At 45.5% G+C, this 18,188-nt stretch overlaps 1 protein-coding gene across 3 annotated transcripts in view; it reads left to right on the top strand.

Moving 5' to 3' along the window:
* The window catches only part of LOC115089153 (GLIPR1-like protein 1), a 229,005-nt gene extending 211,147 nt beyond the window's left edge, over window positions 1–17,858 (top strand). For all 3 annotated transcript variants that reach the window (XR_003856019.1, XR_003856018.1, XM_029597154.1), the window contains 2 exons: window positions 17,310–17,336; window positions 17,437–17,858. Coding sequence is in view for 1 of the 3 variants with exons in the window: in XM_029597154.1 (XP_029453014.1) it covers window positions 17,310–17,336; window positions 17,437–17,555 (146 nt within the window). In the remaining 2 variants the exon portion in view is untranslated. The remainder of the gene's footprint in view (window positions 1–17,309; window positions 17,337–17,436) is intronic.
* Window positions 17,859–18,188: the final 330 nt, after the last annotated feature.

Raw genomic sequence — 18,188 nt, 5'->3', positions numbered from 1 at the left:
GTATCTTGAGCCCTTGGTGACGCGGATTTGCAAAGCCAATGATATAAATGGAATTCGACTGGGATCTGCAGAGTACAAGGCATCGTTGTTTGCTGACGACATTCTATTAACACTAACAACTCCGGCCTTGTCTCTGGAGGGGGTTACCCGAGAACTAAATAGCTTTGGCAAGGTAGCAGGCCTTAAAGTGAATTTCGCTAAGTCAGAATTACTTAATGTGACCTTGTGCCCGGACGAAGTGCAGAATATTCGCAGCTGATTTCCGTACTAATGGGTGAAATCCCACATAAAATATTTAGGGGTCTTTTTAACAGCCCGATTACCTGACCTATACAATCTCAACTACAATCCCTTGATAGTGTAACACTGGATATGAGTCGATGGAACAGGGACACTTTCTCCTGGCTGGGTAGAATAGCCATAACCAAAATGACCATTTTGCCTAAATTTCTTTATCTGTTTTCTTCCTTACCAGTAAGCATTCCCCCACCTATGTTGCGCTGGTGGCAAAAATGGCTCTTTGATTTCATATGGCGCAGACACCCTCCACGTCTAGCTCGTCAGGTGTTATATCGCCCAAAGTTGCAGGGAGGACTAGGGGTTCCCAACCTCCTTTGGTACTATAGAGCAGCCCAGTTGAGGGCCTTAATGGATATTCACCGTAATACAGAAATTAAGCAATGGGTGTCCATTGAACAAGCAATTCTAGGTTCCATGGCTTTACGAGCCATATTTTGGCAACCACAGAACTCCTGGTGGGCAATTCAGGGCATCGCATGGTCTCTACGGACCACTCTGAATATTTGGAAGCAGAGTAGCAGGCAATTAGTCGGGGCATTTAAATATTTCTATCAATCCTCTCTTCTTTATAACAGGCAGGTCCCTCAGTCAAATGTATGGAAGAAAGTGGGTGTAACTACAGTTGGCCAACTGATGTCCCAAGGGTCTATTCTTTCCATGCAGGGATTGATGGATATTTCCTCCTTTAATCCGAACGATTTCCTAGCATATGCCCAAGTAGTCCACTTTATTCGGGCTCTACTGCGCACCAAAGTGTTGCGAACAAGTCGCTCATTGTTTGAGGCTATGGTGCAATATAGTGACAGAATAAAAGGGCCCATTTCTAAAATTTATCATGCTTTCTTCCCTGACAAGCAGGAAGCTAGCACGTTTGAGAAACATTGGGCAATGGATTTGGGAGAACAACTAAGTCCTCAGACCTGGGAGGCTATATTATATTGTGCCAGGAAGTGTTCGATTTCAGTGGGATTGCGTGAACATTGCTATAAGATGATATATAGATGGTATTTTACCCCAGACAAAATCCATAGGATATACCCGGCTGTGTCAGACTTGTGCTGGTGCAGCTGTGGAAATAGGGGAACGTATTTTCATATCTGGTGGAACTGTTCGAAAATTCAGCCCTTCTGGGAGACTCTTTTCACTTGGTTAAGTGGCCTGCTTCAAGTATCTATTCAGGCCTCTGCTATTGCGGCTTTGCTACATGTGTACCCAGAGGTTATACAAAGATCCCAGCAGCGCTTTTGGTCTCATGTCTTTATTGCTGCTCGTACGTTGATAGCAGCTAAGTGGAAAACAGCTCAAGTGCCACAGTTGCTGGAGGTCATTGATAAACTCCATACATACTACAGGCTAGCTTCCCTAACAGCCGCCAAATATGGGAGAACGCCCTCGATGATTAAGGCTTGGAAACCGTTTGTGGAATATATAGATCAGATGTAAACCCTCTCGGGGCTAGGAGATTGGGTATCTAGGGACAAGTGTTGATCTTTAACCACAATGAATGAGATTGTTATTTCTGACTGATGCTTTGTTATAATAGCTATGAGTGTTCTATTACTAATGTGGAAATCATTGCATATCCTCATTACTTTTATAGCCGGGAAGCTATAGCTCCTTCAATATGGTGAGGGGTGGGGTGGGTGGGGGGACTGTGGGGATGTATTTTGTCTACATATTGATATTGTAATGCCATTGATATATCAACTGGAAAAAAAGTTCAATAAAAGTGTTAATTTAAAAAAAAAAATTCTTAACTAAGGTAATTTCGGATTTTCATCTCAATCAATCCATCATACTACCTACATTTTTTCCCAGGCCCCATGCCAATCCAGGAGAACAGGCTCTGCATACCCTTGACGGGCTCTAGCATTCTACCTAGACCATACAGCTGCCCACAGGGAAAGCACTCAATTGTTCATCTCTTTCCACTCTAACAAATTGGGGAAGCATGTGGGTAAGCAGACTCTGGTTGGTGGACTGCATACCCTTCTGCTATCAGCAAGCGGGCATTCCATTTCAAGACCGTGTTAAAGCACACTCTGTGAGGGCTATGGCGACTCCAGTAGCACACCTACAATCGGTGCCGCTTCCTGATATTTGCAGGGCTGCCACCTGGAGTTCTCTTCACACCTTTGCTTGAACAAAGCCGGAAGACAAAATTCTTTGGCCAGTCTGTCCTTCGTAACCTCTTTACAACGTGCTGTACCAACACCCTTCCACCTGCCCGGTGGGGTTCAGGATGCCCTCTACCAAATTCCACCCCAGTTGTTGTACCTGTTGCACGCCTTTGGGTACATTTGGTGCATGTTCGGACATCCTCAGCTTGGTACTTACCCATATGTGAGGACTACCATCCTGCTTGTCCTGTGAGAAAGCAAATGTTGCTTACCTGTAACAGGTGTTCTCACAGGACAGCAGGATGTTAGTCCTCACGAAACCCGCCTGCCGCCCCGCGGTGTTGGGTTCGTAACGTTTTATTATTTTATTGTTCGGCACTTCCTGTAGCTTTTAAATAAGACTGAGGGGGGGACCCCTGCTGGCTGCAGTGTTAGTGCCATGCTGGGCATGCCCAGTAGGGGCCAGTCAAAGTTCTGGAAACTTTGACAGAATTTTCCGTGATTGGGCTCCATCCTGATGATGTCACCCATATGTGAGGACTAACATCCTGCTGTCCTGTGAGAACACCTGTTACAGGTAAGCAACATTTGCTTTCTCCTCTATTGTCCATCACTGCTGAGACCTCGCCTGTTGTGGTGAGTACCCACAGGGCTTCTCCCTGTGGGTGGAGTCTACACTGCCACAACCCAGGGTCCCACGATAGTTCAAGACACTCAGAACGTGTCCTCATCTGAGGTATTCCCTCTGGGCATACCCCTCTGCTCAGACTTCACTGCTTTCCTGCACTCCCACTCTGCGGGCTGTGCTTTTCTACCTCTCTAATAAAGAACCTATTCCACAGCTGTGTCTGACATCCGCTGAGACCGCTCCTCTCAAAGATGAGGCTCACAGGGCTACTCCCTATGGGCGGTGACACCTCTCACCTCAGCCCAGGGCCCACCCACCTACAAACCATAACAAATGGGAGCTTCATCAGAAGGTGGCACTGCAGCTCTTCCAAACCTGGGGCTGGCCACGCATCGACCTCTTAGCTATGGAATGCAACTGCAAGGTTCAGACCTTCTGTTTGATATATCCAAGTGCCCGATGGCTAAAGCAGGATGCATTTCTCATAGACTGGTCTGAAGGTCTACTGTACGGTTTTCCCCCAATACCATTGATTTCTCTCATGGTACAGAAATGCATCAAGGACAATGTGGACCTCATTCTGAAAGCTCCAGCATGGCCCAGACAACCATGGTATGCATACCTAGTTTGTCAGTGAACACTCAGTTCCATTGGGAAACAGCCCTTGCCTCATAACCCAGGATGGAGGATCCCTTCTACATCCACTTCACTTCACTCTGAACCTCACAGTGTGGAGATTGAAAGGCTGTTATTTCAAAACCTAAAGGCGATAGTGTTCACATATGGGTGACCTCATCAGGATGGAGCCCAATCACAGAATATCTTTTGCTAGACGATATTCTGATCTCTTCCAGAAAACCTTCCACCAGGTTCAATTACAGAAGAAAATGGTTTAAGTTATGCCTTTTGTGTTCGGACAGGAACATGGACCCATTCATCTGCCCTCCAAATAAATTACTTGCTTATCTTCACCTACTGTATCAAAGAGGATGAGCTAGGGGATGTACAGAAGAAAAAAATTTCAATTCGATCTGTTTTGTGTTTGGTTTTTTTTGGGGGGGGGTTCGTTTTGTTGGGACCCCAATTTGTTTCATTAGTTTCATAGTAAAAAAACTCCCCAATTCATTTATTAGTTTCATTCGTTTTTCGTTTGCCCTTAAAGTCAGTGGGAGAAGTATTTGCTGCCTATTTTTGGCTGCAGAATTGGGGTTTTCTTATCAATTTGGATGAAACTTCTGGGGAGCAATCAGAAGAACGGGAAAAGAGTTCCAAGGTACTTAGACTATGACAAAAGATTCCAGGAGTGGCAAAAGTGCTTTAACAGATGTGCAAAGTAGCAGCGAGAGTGTCAAAAACACATCACAGCTTCAAAAGAGAGCACCGATAACAGTTGCATGAACCCTCAAAGGCAGCACGAGAGGCAAAGTGGCAAGACAAGTGGCATCAACATCCTACAGCACAATCAAGGGGGAACATAGCAAACAGAGTGCCAGAAAAAATCACAAGGTGCCGATAAAGGGACAAAGCAGCAGAAAGACTAGCATCAACACACTGAGGAGCCATGATAGTGGCAAGAACACCACAAGGAATAGAGTCGTCTGGTGTGTGGCAGAAAGTTGAGAGGGGCAAGGCAGGCTGGCAGAGGAGGGGTAGTCAGGTCGCTGTGATGTTGATAGGTGCAAGATAGCCTGGCAGAGTGGAAGTAGTCAGGTCGCTGTGGTGGTGTTAGGTGCAATACAGGATGGCAGAGTGTACTGTCCACTCGACCCATCTTGAAACACAGCCCAAGTAGTCTTAACATGCTAGGACCTTGAAAGATGATGAAATGTGCCTGGGTGTAGCCGCCACGGATGCAGATCTTGGTGGTAGTAGCAAATATTCAAACAAGAGCCCCGGGAGAGTTCTCTTTTCTTTGTAAAGGACAGGGCACCCTGGAATGGGTTCGCCCCAAGAGTGGGGCCCAAGCCTGGGAAAGTGTGGCGGTTCTGTTGACATCTAGTGAGCTCTCGCTGGTCTTTGAAAATCTGGGGGAAATAGCAGATATACAAATGAGTACTTTGAAGGCAGAAGTGGAGAAAGGGTCCACGTGAACAGCAGTTCAACATGGGTCATTTCAGTTTCCTGGGTTTTGCCTCCCCACTAGCAGATGGAGACAGAGAAGTTTTGACTGACCTCTGTACTGTACCCTCAGGTGCCACCTACAGTCTGTCAGTATAATGTGGTATCAAAGCGTTTACTTTGTAAAAATGAGCATGTTCAAACCAGGCCTGTCACCTGAATACTTCAGCTTGTGATCCGACGATGTTATTCCCATTACCTGCTGAGCAGATTCCGAGAAACCAAAGACTTTGGGTTCCAGGGGCATTATGGTTGGAAAGCTGAAAGTTAAAGGAATTGACGGAAGGGCACCACGAGGAAGATTAACTTGTTCCAGCTCTTCGTCATTCAGTTGATTATTACTGCCATACTGCGCAAGGCAGAGCGAGAAAAGGAGGGACCTGCGACTCTTAGCAGTGGGTCACTCGGCTCGTGCATCGATGAAGAATGCAGTTTTCAAGGCCTCGACGCCCTCCCCGGACAGAACGCGGAAAGGGTGCCAGCGCCACCTCCTTTTCCTCTCCCACTACGACCTCAGATCAGACATGGCAACCCGCGAATTTTAGCATATTACTAAGGGGAGGAAAAGAAACTAACCAGGGTGCCCTCAGTAACAGCAAGGAAAGAACCCAGCGCTGAATCCCTGCCCGTCTGGTGGGCGCGGGAAATGTGGCGTACAGAAGACCACCTCCCCGGCGCCACTCAGGGGCCCAAGTCTTTCTGGTTGAGGTCAGGCCCTTGTAGTGACGTAAGGGCAGGACAGACAGGCACAGCAATTGAGGTCAGGCCCTTGTAGTGACGCATGGGCAGGACAGACAGGCACAGCGGTTGAGGTCAGGCCCTTGTAGTGACATACGGGCAGGACAGACAGGCACAGTGGTTGAGGTCAGGTATGTGTACTGATATTATCTGGAGCAGTGGTTCTCAACCTTTTTTCGGCGGGGACACACCTGACAGTTCTCACATGCGTGACACACTGAACATGTGACCGTCATGGGGCTATAAGTAAACATAGACTCTGCATCCATGGGAACCCCCTTGACCTCCAACAATGGATGCAGAGTAGAACTAGGGCATTACCCATAGAACGCACCATGCAAAAAAAAGATATATTCTGGTTCTGATGACTTCTCAGTAAAAGCAAAACAAACTCTCTTTTACTACCAGGCACAATAGCCCTCCTTATGAAACGGCAATAATTTACCACTAATGCATATCCTATTGAGAAAACACAACAAATAAGATTGATACAATTGCCTACATGCTAGTAAAATATCTCACCTCGGACACACACACAGAACCGACCTTCACCAAGTACAGAAAGACCACAAATTATAAATATGGAGTCAAACTGGAATGGAAAACCAAAAAAAGCCACTCTGCATGCAGTGCAAACCTGGAGAAATGGAAAGAGAAATATAACACCTAACACAGTCCCAGGATCTGCAATAATGCACAAAAACTAATCTGCACAAAGTTACACCTGCATTATGGAACACATAACAACCCTATCTATGAAAAGGCAACACTACAAATATTAAATCAGGTCCTAAACACTAATTCACCTCCTATTAGGAAAACAGAACAAGCCAAGCTGCTATAGATCCCCACACAGAAATAATTGTAAAACTATATAAATAAATGTTTCAAAACAGCTGATGAACTGAATAAGGTCAAATAATTAAAACTCATAAACATTATTAAAAATTGTCCAAATATCAATAAAATATTTCAAAACAGCAGACACATCACATAATACTCAATAATTAAAATGGCAGTCAATCAAGAAAAATAAACTTAAAATACCACCTTTACTTACCCTCTCCAGCAACTCTCCTACTCCTTTCCCTTGAAAGCACATACTAGGAACAGCAGCGGCTGCTGAAGCTCTGTCCTCAAGGTCCTCTTCTTTAGGGCCCACAAGTCTCACACACACACACACACAATTAAACCCTACGACCATTCTCTGTCTCACACAAAGAAACCAGTCACCTCCCTGCCTAGTTTTATGTCTCTCACACAGACCCCAGTCACATCCCTGCCCAGTCTCTCTCTTGCACAGACCCCAGTCACCTCCTTGCCCATTCTCTCTCTCTCACACACACACCCAGTCACCTCCCTCCCCAGTCTGTCTCTCACACACACTTTGCTTAGAGCCCCAATGCTGTGTTCCCCTTTAATTTTGCAGTGGCATATTTCCTAATGCTGCCATTGCCTTCTCAGCCGCACGGAAGCAGACATTCATTTTAGAAAAATATGCCACAGCACTCAAGCCTTTCTTTTTGTGGTGTTTTGTTAAAGGTCCTAATCTCTCTTGCACCTGCTTCTGCAAAATGTCCAGACAACGCAGCACCTCTGCTGTCATTCCCTCTTCCTGTTTAAAGCCCTCCAGATTTTATTCCAGAATATTAACTATAGGGATGACGTTAGCCAAGGTGCCACTTCTGGAACTCAGCTCCTCCTTGGCATCCTTGAAGGGCTGCAGGATTTTTACCAGCTGACTCATGACTAAGCAATCATGAATCCCTAGGGGACTCTGCATACCTATGTCCATTTCCACAGAAAGTTCTAGAAGGGGTGTCTGCTGCTCCACTAACCTCTACAGTATCACATAGGTGGAATTCCACCGGGTGCCAATGTCTTGAATGAGACGCTTGTGAGGTATCCCCAAATCAGTCTGCTTTTGATGGAGAACCTGCCCTGCCTTCACACTTCTGTGGAAGTGTGCTGCTATGTTCCTGCACTTGTGGATTAAGTCCTGCAGGTATTCATTCTCTTGGTGCTTGGACTCCAACCCCAGAGCTGACTTCACTACCAGGTGTAGAGTGTGTGCAAAACATCGGATGTTCTGAAAGCCTCCGTTGGATATTGCCTTTACCATGTTTGCACCATTGTCTGTGATAAGGAACCCTGCCTGAAGATTCCTGTCTCTCTGGTCTAGCTGCCAGCCCGCCAGCATCTGTCTGATGCATGCTAGAATATTGGCTGAGGTATGGGCCTCGTCTGTCAGGTGGGTGTGCAGTAAAGCCCACCTGCACCCTGATTCTTGTTCACTAATAGAGCTGCTGCCTGCCCCTGCCTCAGCCAGGTCCCACCAGTGTGCTGTCATGGCGGTCCAGATATCGCAGGTAAAATGCACACTTCCCTCTGCCTTAGCTAGCCTCACCTGGATTCGACTGCGACACTGGTTGTACAGGCTGGGGATGACCTTTCTGCTAAATGTGGTTCTGGAGGGGACCTTGTAATTTGGAGCTAAGACCTGCAGCAAATGCCTGAAACCCACATTCTCCACTACCTGCAAGGGCTGGTCATCAAGGGCAATCATTTCCCCGATGTTCCTGGTTATGTTTGAGGCTGCCTGCCTCTTTCCCCGGGATAGCGCTACTGAACTCCACCCCATTTCCTCCATGATGGGTTGTTGTTTCTGACGCATGGCAGGGGGCTGCTGACCTGCCACCTGCCTGCTAGAAGGGGCTGAGGGCATGGGATGACTCTGCTCATTTCCAACCACTTTACGCTACCTGGAAAAAGGGGTCCCCTGACTGGTACTACCACCATCCCCAGATGTCAGAACTGTTGGGTGTTGCTTCTGCATATGATACATCATTCCAGAATTAGTTTGATGTCCCACTTGCTTGCCTCTGCTAATATCCCTGGCACAGTAATTACACTGAGCAAAATGTGAGTCCTCCCTTACTTTAAAATGGCTCCAGATCACAGATTTCTTTCGTGATCCCTTCTCTGTAGCTTTCGGGGTGGATGCTGGCATTGGAGAAGCAATGCCAGGGGCATCAGTCACACTCTGTGCCTGCACTGACTGCTCTTCCTCCTCATCCTCATCAGTTTCCTCTCCTCCAGCACTGAAGTGGAGGCTAAGACAGAACTAACTAATCCTCCTAAACTTTCTTCAGCTATTATCTCTCATTTCTGATGAAGGGAATCCCATACAAGATGATTCTTCATCAGAATCAGAGGCAAACAGTGACTGTGCTTCATCATCAGCGCTAACTAGAGTCTGCTGTCGCACTGCTGCTTTTGGGTCTCGCTCTTTTATCTTGGATGGCTCAGCCTCCCCTTCCCTCACCTCCAAAACAACAGGGTCAGAAACAGGTGGTGGCGGTGCATTATGTTTAAATTTAAGTTTTTTCTGGATGGAACTGCCTGCCCCTCCAGAGATTTTAGATTGGAACAGGTCCCTTTTTAACTTTAAAGGGGGCCTGCCTTTTTGAAGTGCCTCCTCTGCCAGTGCCAATCACTCGACCACGCCTACCTTTCCCTGACATCATGGATTTAATGTCACTGCCAACTAGGGATTTCAAATAAAAGGATTATTTCTTTATTAGTGACTGAACACCTCTGTACCAATATATGTGAGTGTGGAAAACTACACAGACACACAGTGCAGTGTCTTGCTGTACACAACAACTGAGACTGCTCTGTGTGCACAAAAACTAAAACTACAGATAAAAAATACACTGGAAGCCTCAGCCTGACTACTCCTGCTGTGAGTCTGCAAGCCAAATTCCTACAGAACTCACTGTGATGCTGCTTGAAGTTGTACAATTAATGCCCACTACCAGACAGCCACTGCAAATCTCTCACTATCTCCCACCACACCACCCAATCCCTGCCTGCAACCTACCCCAGGGGGGTAAGATCAGCAGCAAAATGCCACTGCTGGCAGCTTGTCTTAGTGGGTGAGACATAGAGACAGTCTGAGTTCAATAAAAAAAAAAGTGCAGTAAAAAAAAGCATGGCTGCCTGGCAGGCACAGCAGCAAAAAAGAACAAATATATTTTTCAGCAATAGCAATTGAATAAAGAACAAATATCTTTATCCCAGGACAAGCAGGGTGCTAGTCCTCACATATGGGTGATGTCACTAACGGAGCCCTAGTGCGGGAAAAACTTCTGTCAAAGTTTCTAGAAACTTTTGACTGGCCCTGTGAGGCCACTGAGCATGCCCAGCATGCCATGATATTCTCAGCCACAGGGGTCTCACTCTAGTCTTCGTTTTTCCGCACTGCTGTCAGCATCACGGTTACCGGAGCCCTCTGAGATTACTTTGTTTTTGACTAAAAAAAAGTCATAATTTCACAATCTCTCCCTCACGGGATCTCACTCGTTTCTCTTCTTCACTGGCTGGTGAGGTAATCTAGCATTTATTTTTATTAATAATGCTTTTTCGTTTTTTCTCAGTCATCGATGGCCATCGGTGACACCATGGCGTCGGGATTCAAAAAGTGCCCGACTTGTAATCGCACTATGTCGATTACAGATCCGCATCTAGAATGCGTACGCTGCTTGGGTGAAAAACAAGACATCTCCTCTTGCCAACAATGCCAAGAGATGACACCCAAAGGACGGAAATTGCGGCAGGAACAAATAAACAACTTTTCCGTCTACAGTTGATTCCTTCACCTTCGACTTCATCGAAGTCATCACCAGTAGGAGCTCCCAAAAAAGTTTTATTAAAAAAGCGCCAACCGGACGGTTCGGGAGACAGATCCTCGCCCACACCATCGATGGCATTGACACATTCGGCTACGGAGGTAAGGCCTCGACATAAACACAGTCATCACCATGCCTCGACATCACCGACCGTATCTTCCCACGAGGAACCGAGCGAAAAACGGCCTAAGCACAAAGACACCTCGATGCCTACTAGGCCTGCCTCAGTAGAATCAGTTAAAGTGATGTCTCTGCCTCCACCTGTGTCGATTGCTTCCCTGGTGCCGCAAGACTTGACCTCGTTTAGCAAGGAAACGATACTGCAGGCTATAAAAGAGCACCTACCGGTGACAACACCGATGCCGGTGACGTCACCGATGCCGGTGCAACCAGTGCCGATGACCGATATGCCGCTGATGACGGCGCCGATGCCGGGAACCTTCCTGAAACCCGGAACCTTCCCGATGCCACAAGAATCATCGATGCCACGAACATCAAACATCCCATCGATATTGATGTCGATGCCTTCTTCGCAAATTACATCGATGCCAACTACATCCTCTGTTCCAATATCGGTGCCTATTGATACTACTGCGCCGGCACATAGAAGAACTGGAATATCGACGATACCTTTGACACATACATCGAAATCCTCGTTACCATCGATGCCGCACACAACACAGACGATGCCGCTTCCTTCTGGACTCTCAGTATCATCTGAAGCAGCATTGTATTCAGTAATACAAAACAGATACCAGGATTTACTGGACTCTTTGCCCTCAAATCCACAGGAAGAGGACTCTTCTCCTCAGGACCCCCTCCCAGGGCCCTCTGGTTTGCCTCCTCTACCAACAACTGGAAAAACACTACAGGACACTCCAGATTATGTCACATGGAGTGATACTGCATCAGATACTTCTGAAACCGTTATGTTTGATCCTTCCCCACCACAACCTAGGAAACAATCCCCTCCAGAGGATCTTACCTTCTCTGCTTTTGTACAGGACATGACTGACTCTATCCCTTTTAAGTTAGTCAGAACAAGATCTCCACCATCAAACACTTGAGGTGCTACAATTTGTTGACCCTCCTAAACAAATCCTGGCAATACTTATACATGATGTCCTCCTACAGCTTCAACATAGACTGTGGGAACATCCCTGTTCTGTTCCCTCAGTCAACAAAAGGATGGATTCAACATACTTGGTTCAAGTCACGCCTGGCTACCAAAAATCCCAATTACCACATACTTCAGTGGTTGTAGAATCTGCACAGAAAAAGGCTAAGAGGACAAGAGTTCACTCTTCCAATCCTCCTGGGAAGGGCAAAGTGTTTCAGGGTGTAATGCTCAATCCTTGGATAGCCTCCTATCAATTATACATCACCCAAAACCAGAGAAACCTCTGGAAGCAAATGGAGGACTTTATCCCATCTCTTCCACAAGAATATAGAGAACCTGCACAAAGCATCATCAATAAAGCTTTCGAAGCTGGTAAACACGAGGTAAGAGCTGCATATGATTCTTTCGAAACAGCATCAAGGGTTGCAGCTTCGGGCATAAGTGCCAGGAGATGAGCCTGGCTTAGGGCTTCAGACCTTAGGCCAGAGGTCCAAGATAAATTGGTGGACCTCCCCTGTTCAGGGGACAATTTCTTTGGTACACAAGTACAAGAAGCGGTATCTCAATTAAAAGAATATAATGAGACCTTACGACAGCTGTCCTCCCTCCCTCAGGATCCCACTGCACATGCCACCCGCAGAACTCAAAGGAGGGATGTGAGAAGACCCTATTATCGTCAAAAAAGATTTTATCCTCCTGCATCTAGGCCCAGACAATCCAGAACCCAACAAAGAACACAGCCTCGTCAGCAGAGAGCACCTAGGCCCCAGCCTGCTACACAAACAGGTCCTGCGGCGGGCTTTTGCACCTATTTATTTATTTATTTATTTGTTAGTTTTTATATACCGCCGATCATCAGAGATATCACGTCGGTGTACAGAGAACAAAACATACGCCATAGCGTTATACATAAAACAGTATGGAAACAAATGGAAACCAATACATAAAACAGCTAATTCATTAACAGTGAATAGCTTAAATAATTAATAGAAGCAAAGGTATAGCTATTACAACACAACTTAATAAATTAACGAGGTATAAATTAGGGCAAAGCTTAAGGGAGAAAAAATAACTTAAATTGACGGAAAGCTGAGGGGGGTTGGGTAGGAGGAAAGAGAGATTGAGAATTAGGGTGCAAGTCTATGACGGATGTTGCATCTAAGAATAGGCATAAGAGTAGGGTAATAAGGCATCAAGGGAGCCGTGTAGCGATTATATACAGGGAAAGCGATTACATACAGGAATTTCGAGAGTTACATGGAGTAGAAGAGAGGAGGGTGAGAGAGACGACACATAAGAGATAATGATTATTGTGAATGAGGGGAAGGGTAGGAGAAGGCTATAATGGAGCAGGTAGAGATCATGTGTAGGCTTGAGTGAATAGCCATGTCTTGAGCTTTTGTTTGAATATCTTGGGAGACAGTTCAAGACGTAAATCAGTAGGCATGGAGTTCCATAACATAGGGCCAGCAAGGGATAGGGCACGGGCTTTGGTGGATGCATATTTAAATATTTTTGGTGAAGGGGTTTGCAGAGTGGCTATATACGGGTTTCTAGTTGGTCTGTTAGAATTATGAAATTGTAAGGAGTTAGAGAGCCAATTCATTTCTGGATTGTGGAGAATTTTGTGGATGAGTGATAATGCCTTGTATTGTATGCAAGAGTGAATGGGGAGCCAGTGTAATCCCTTAAGGATGGGGGTGATGTGCTCCTTTGTGGAAGTGTTGGTAAGAATACGAGCTGCAGTATTCTGCAGGATTTGTAGCGGGTGTATGGAGTTTTTGGGAAGGCCCAATAGCAGTGCATTACAATAGTCAATTTTCGAAAAGACCATGGTTTGTAACACAGTACGAAAATCAGAGAAGTGTAATAATGGTTTAAGTTTTTTGAGTGTGTGGATCTTGAAAAAACACTCTTTGAGAGTAGCATTAATAAATTTTTTGAGTGTCATTTGATCATCCAATAAGACTCCTAGATCCCGTACTTGTTGGGAGAATTGTGTGTGTGGCAGAATAATACGTGTTGTGGGCGTAGTATGTAGAGGTGTAGGGGGTGATATGACCATGAGTTCCGTTTTTGTAGAGTTAAGGGCAAATTGGATACAGTTTAAGAGGTTGTTAATTGAGGTGAGAGTGGTATGTCAGATTTCAAGGGCTTTTGGGATAGACTCAGTAATGGGAATGAGAATTTGTACATCATCAGCATACAAATAGTGTGGTAATTTAAGGTTGGAAAGGAGTTGGCATAGGGGTAGAAGGTAAATATTAAATAGGGTGGATGAAAGTGAAGAGCCTTGGGGGACTCCCTGCACAAGGGGAATTTCCTTAGATTCGTAGTTGCCAAATTTGACTCTGTAATTTCTGTTGCAGAGGTACGAACTAAACCAGTTGTGGGCAAGACCGGTTATTCCTATCTCAGAGAGACGCTTGAGAAGGATCTGATGGCTCACTGTATCAAACGCAGCTGAGATATCTAGTATTACTAGCAGATGGGATAACCCTTTATCTAAACTTTTGATAAGGTAATCAGAAAGTGATAGAAGAAGGGTTTCTGTGCTGTGTAATTTACGAAAACCATATTGAGACGGTAATAGGATTTGTTGTTCATCTAGGTAGTTACTGAGTTGGCGGTTAATAGTTTTTTCTAAGATTTTCGCAATAAATGGGAGATTGGAAATGGGGTGATAATTGGTCAGATCGGGTCAAGCTAAAAACATGGCTTTTTAAACAAGCATTTTACAAAGAGACAGGAGAATAGAGAGAAATATTTCAGGAAAAGACAGAAAGGCACTGACATACAGTCCTTAGGACTATACAGTAGATTAGTCTATGAACTCCACACCACAATAAACCATAACTATAATACTATGTGTAATAAAACTACCGGTGTAAGTACCTTGGTACAATTGGTCATGAACTACTTCGCTAAATGACTATGTCTAATGATATATTGTAACCGAACCTTTGATGGCACCTGTTAGAATGTACTATTGTACACTTTTACCTACATTAAATATGTGCCTACATGTAAACCGTTGCGACGGTATTTAACTTAGCAACGGTATAGAAAAGTTTTTAAATAAAATAAATAAATGGCTTGTTTTAATGGGTTGGGAACAATACCAGAATCTGCAGATGATTTATTGATCAGTGCTATATCCAATTTGCTCTATAGCCTTCCATCTTCCAGGATGAACTCATGAAGGTTACCTTCATTCTCTCTCATTTGGAAGGCAAGGCGCTGGCATGGGCTTCTCCCTTGTGGGAACTTTCTGGCTCTCTTCTTCAAGAGCTATCACGTTTCGTGACCTGTCTTCCATCTGACATTCGACGACACAGGGAGGCAGTGTTGCATTCGTCGGTCGCAGACAGCTGCGACCGCTCTGCCTTACCTCTTTTTCTCTTCTTTCTCTCTCCTTGGGCAAAATGGCTGCCTCCAGTGCGAGGGTCTTGGCGTTTCCAGACTAGCATGGGCATCGCAGTCCGCCAAGCTCACTCCCGTGGCCTCCTAGGGCATGAGCGCGCACACCTACTACACTCTAATACACATCATGGAAGGAAGCTCAGGGGCAGCCCCACCGCATGACGTCAGTACCTCCGGGTATATCTAGCCTCTGCTTCCGCTACCACCTTGAAATCGCAAAGACTACGGTTTAGCTCCTCTGACCGCTCTAAGCTGCACACTTAGGCGCCGCTTTCACTCCAAGGGCCTCGCTCCAGTAGAAGCTCTAGACACCCGCTCCTCGGGGGTCTCTTGCTTCCAACTACCCTCTGGCGTCCTCTCTAACTAAAGACAACCGCTCCTCGGGGGTCTTTTCTCTCTTCTCCATTTCAGGATATCGGACTATCGGTACTCGCTCCACGAGGGCCTAGCTGCTTTATATCCTGCACCACGGAACTTCGGTCCCACCATTCCACCACTAGGAATATGCCTTCATTCCGTGAGTACCTCTGTAATCCGGTGCTCCAGCTTCATCCACCAGCAGCGGCGTTACCCGCATATCGTGAACATCTGGATGAGAATCTACTTCTGAGCCTGTTGAATGTACTGGCACTTCGTGGATCAGTGCCTTCCTTCCTGATTCACCATCTATCTACAAGCAATACAATAAAGCAGGGGTCGGGAACCTTTTTGGCTGAGAGAGCCATGAACGCCACATATTTTAAAATGTAATTCCGTGAGAGCCATACTAACTACAACCCCCCACCCTCCTGACTCCCCCAAGACCTACCAAATTAATTTACTACAACCCCCTACTCTCCTGACGCCCCCAAGACCTGCCAAATTAATTTACTACAACCCCCCCCCCCCCCCCCCAAGACATGCCAAAAGTCCCTGGTGATCCAGCGGGGGTCCAGGGCTCGCAGACAAATCTTTAATAAAAAAGTAAAAATCTAACAAAACCCCCCACCCTCCTGACGCCCCCCAAGACCTCCAAAATTAATTTACTACAACCCCCACCCTCCTGACCCCCCCAAGACCTGTCAAAAGTCGTCCAGCCTCCTGCGGACCTTGGCTTAGGCGCGCGTGCCCCTCTTACCTTTAAAGGGGCCATGGTGTGAAACTAGCCCACGGCCCCTGATGATGACATTATCGGGCCCTGGTATGTAAGCAGGGCCCACCATTAGTTCCTCACCTTGGCATCAGGTCTCCATGTTTGTTCATGTGCTCATTGCTCAACGTTCCTGGTTCCTATTCCTGACCTACCTTGGTCCCTTCCTTGTCTTGCTAGACTGACCTTTGGCTTTGACCCTTGCTATGTTGGATCATGTTCTGGACTAACCCTCTGACTTTGACCCTTACTCATTTGGACTCTGTACCTTGTCTTGCTCAGCTGCCTGCCCTGACACCAGCTTGCCTTTGACTACCCCTTCTTTATCTCCTTGGACTTTTCCTCTCAGGCTTCAGCCTTCTTCTACCTGGGTGACCCCTGTCTCTGCCCTGTTCCTTTTGGTGCCCGGGTCTCTGGATCCCTGCCTCTTCCGTACCTACGCTGGTCCCTTGATACCTCTGCTGGTCCTCGGCAATCCTTACATTTCATCTACTGGGAGTCATCACACGGAGGCCCGCCTAAGACCAGCTGGCCCCAGCACCCAAGGGATCAACCTGTGGGGAACGAGGGCTGGTATTGGCGAAGCTCCAGTTAGCCTCCGCCTCCCAACGGTGGAGACTTGGGCTTGCCCTATGGGTTGCGTCAACCCCACTTCAGGCCAAGGGTCCACCACCAGCACAACACTCCCTCTCTGGCCTTATTCAATTCCAGCCTAAAAGCTCGCCTTTTTGATCAACGCTTGTTGCTTTTAACCACTTTACATAATAAATAAAACTCCCCAGATCTCTTATGTTCTGTTTGTCTATCTTGAATAGATTATAAGCTCTACGGAGCAAGGATTGTTTTTTATGAATATTTATACAGTGTTATGTATGTCTTCTAGAACTTTAGAAATGATGAGAAATAGAAACAGTAGAAATATCTTTCCTCCTCGCTTTTGGGTGATGTACTTGCTCTGATTATTCCTTTTACTGACACCATAAGAAGAAGGTAAAAAATCTTTTACAATTAATACCTGTTCACTTTCTGCTGTTGTCTCTAGGAAATGAAGAGCGTGACAAGGTCAAAGGTATTTATTAGACTAGTATATTATTTCAATTCTTGAATTTATTATCTGTGAAACTGTGTCTAAGATACATGGTTTGGTTTTGTTTTTATTTTTTTTATAGATAATGAAGATTGGAGTCCAAGCTCAGGTCCAGGTCTTTCATATGACCTACAGTGCATTACCATTTCTGTTTTTGGACCATTGTTAATGTTACTGAGTTACAGAACTGATTATTTTTAATGTTGATATTAGCAGAATATTTATTTATTTATTTAGATTTATATTCTGCTTTTAACACTTTTTCAGCACTTCAAAGAATATATTTATATGGAGTTAAGGGTTTGCTCCAAAACCTTGTATTTCTGGAAATGTTAGCATTATTTTTCCCCTATGCGTTTGTATCCTGGATAGCCTTTCTTCTACCTTTTTGCAAATTTTAGTTTTTTGACATTCTAAATAAAACCATGTAGTGTAGTGTGGTGGTATTAATTTTCTTCTGAAATTACAGAGGCCTAGATTTTGAAAAATAAAAGGTTTAAAGTATGAAGTGTCTATTTTTGGGGGGCAATGGAAATACATTCATGGTTTCATATCCCATTCCAATACTAACAGTGGACAAACACAACACATAGCAACACAAGATGGGTGATGGCACTGGGGGCAGTTATTTTTCTCTTAAAAGTTCAGGAGGTTCAATTTTGCCTTCTGAGCATGCATGGGCCTTCCTGTTCTAACGTCCCCACAGGTGCTTCTGCCTCTGTCTCTTCAGCTGCTCACTGAACAGTAAGGAAAACTTTCTCTCTCAGTGTCAACAGCTCAAGCTTGGAACTGTTGACATAAAAAGCTTCTTCTGAAAAGAAAGGGCAGAGTATT

Source organism: Rhinatrema bivittatum, chromosome 4 (genome assembly GCF_901001135.1).
Source record: "Rhinatrema bivittatum chromosome 4, aRhiBiv1.1, whole genome shotgun sequence".
NCBI lineage: Eukaryota > Metazoa > Chordata > Amphibia > Gymnophiona > Rhinatrematidae > Rhinatrema > Rhinatrema bivittatum.
Note: the sequence above shows the minus strand (reverse complement) of the source record. Positions and strands in the feature narration are given on the sequence as shown.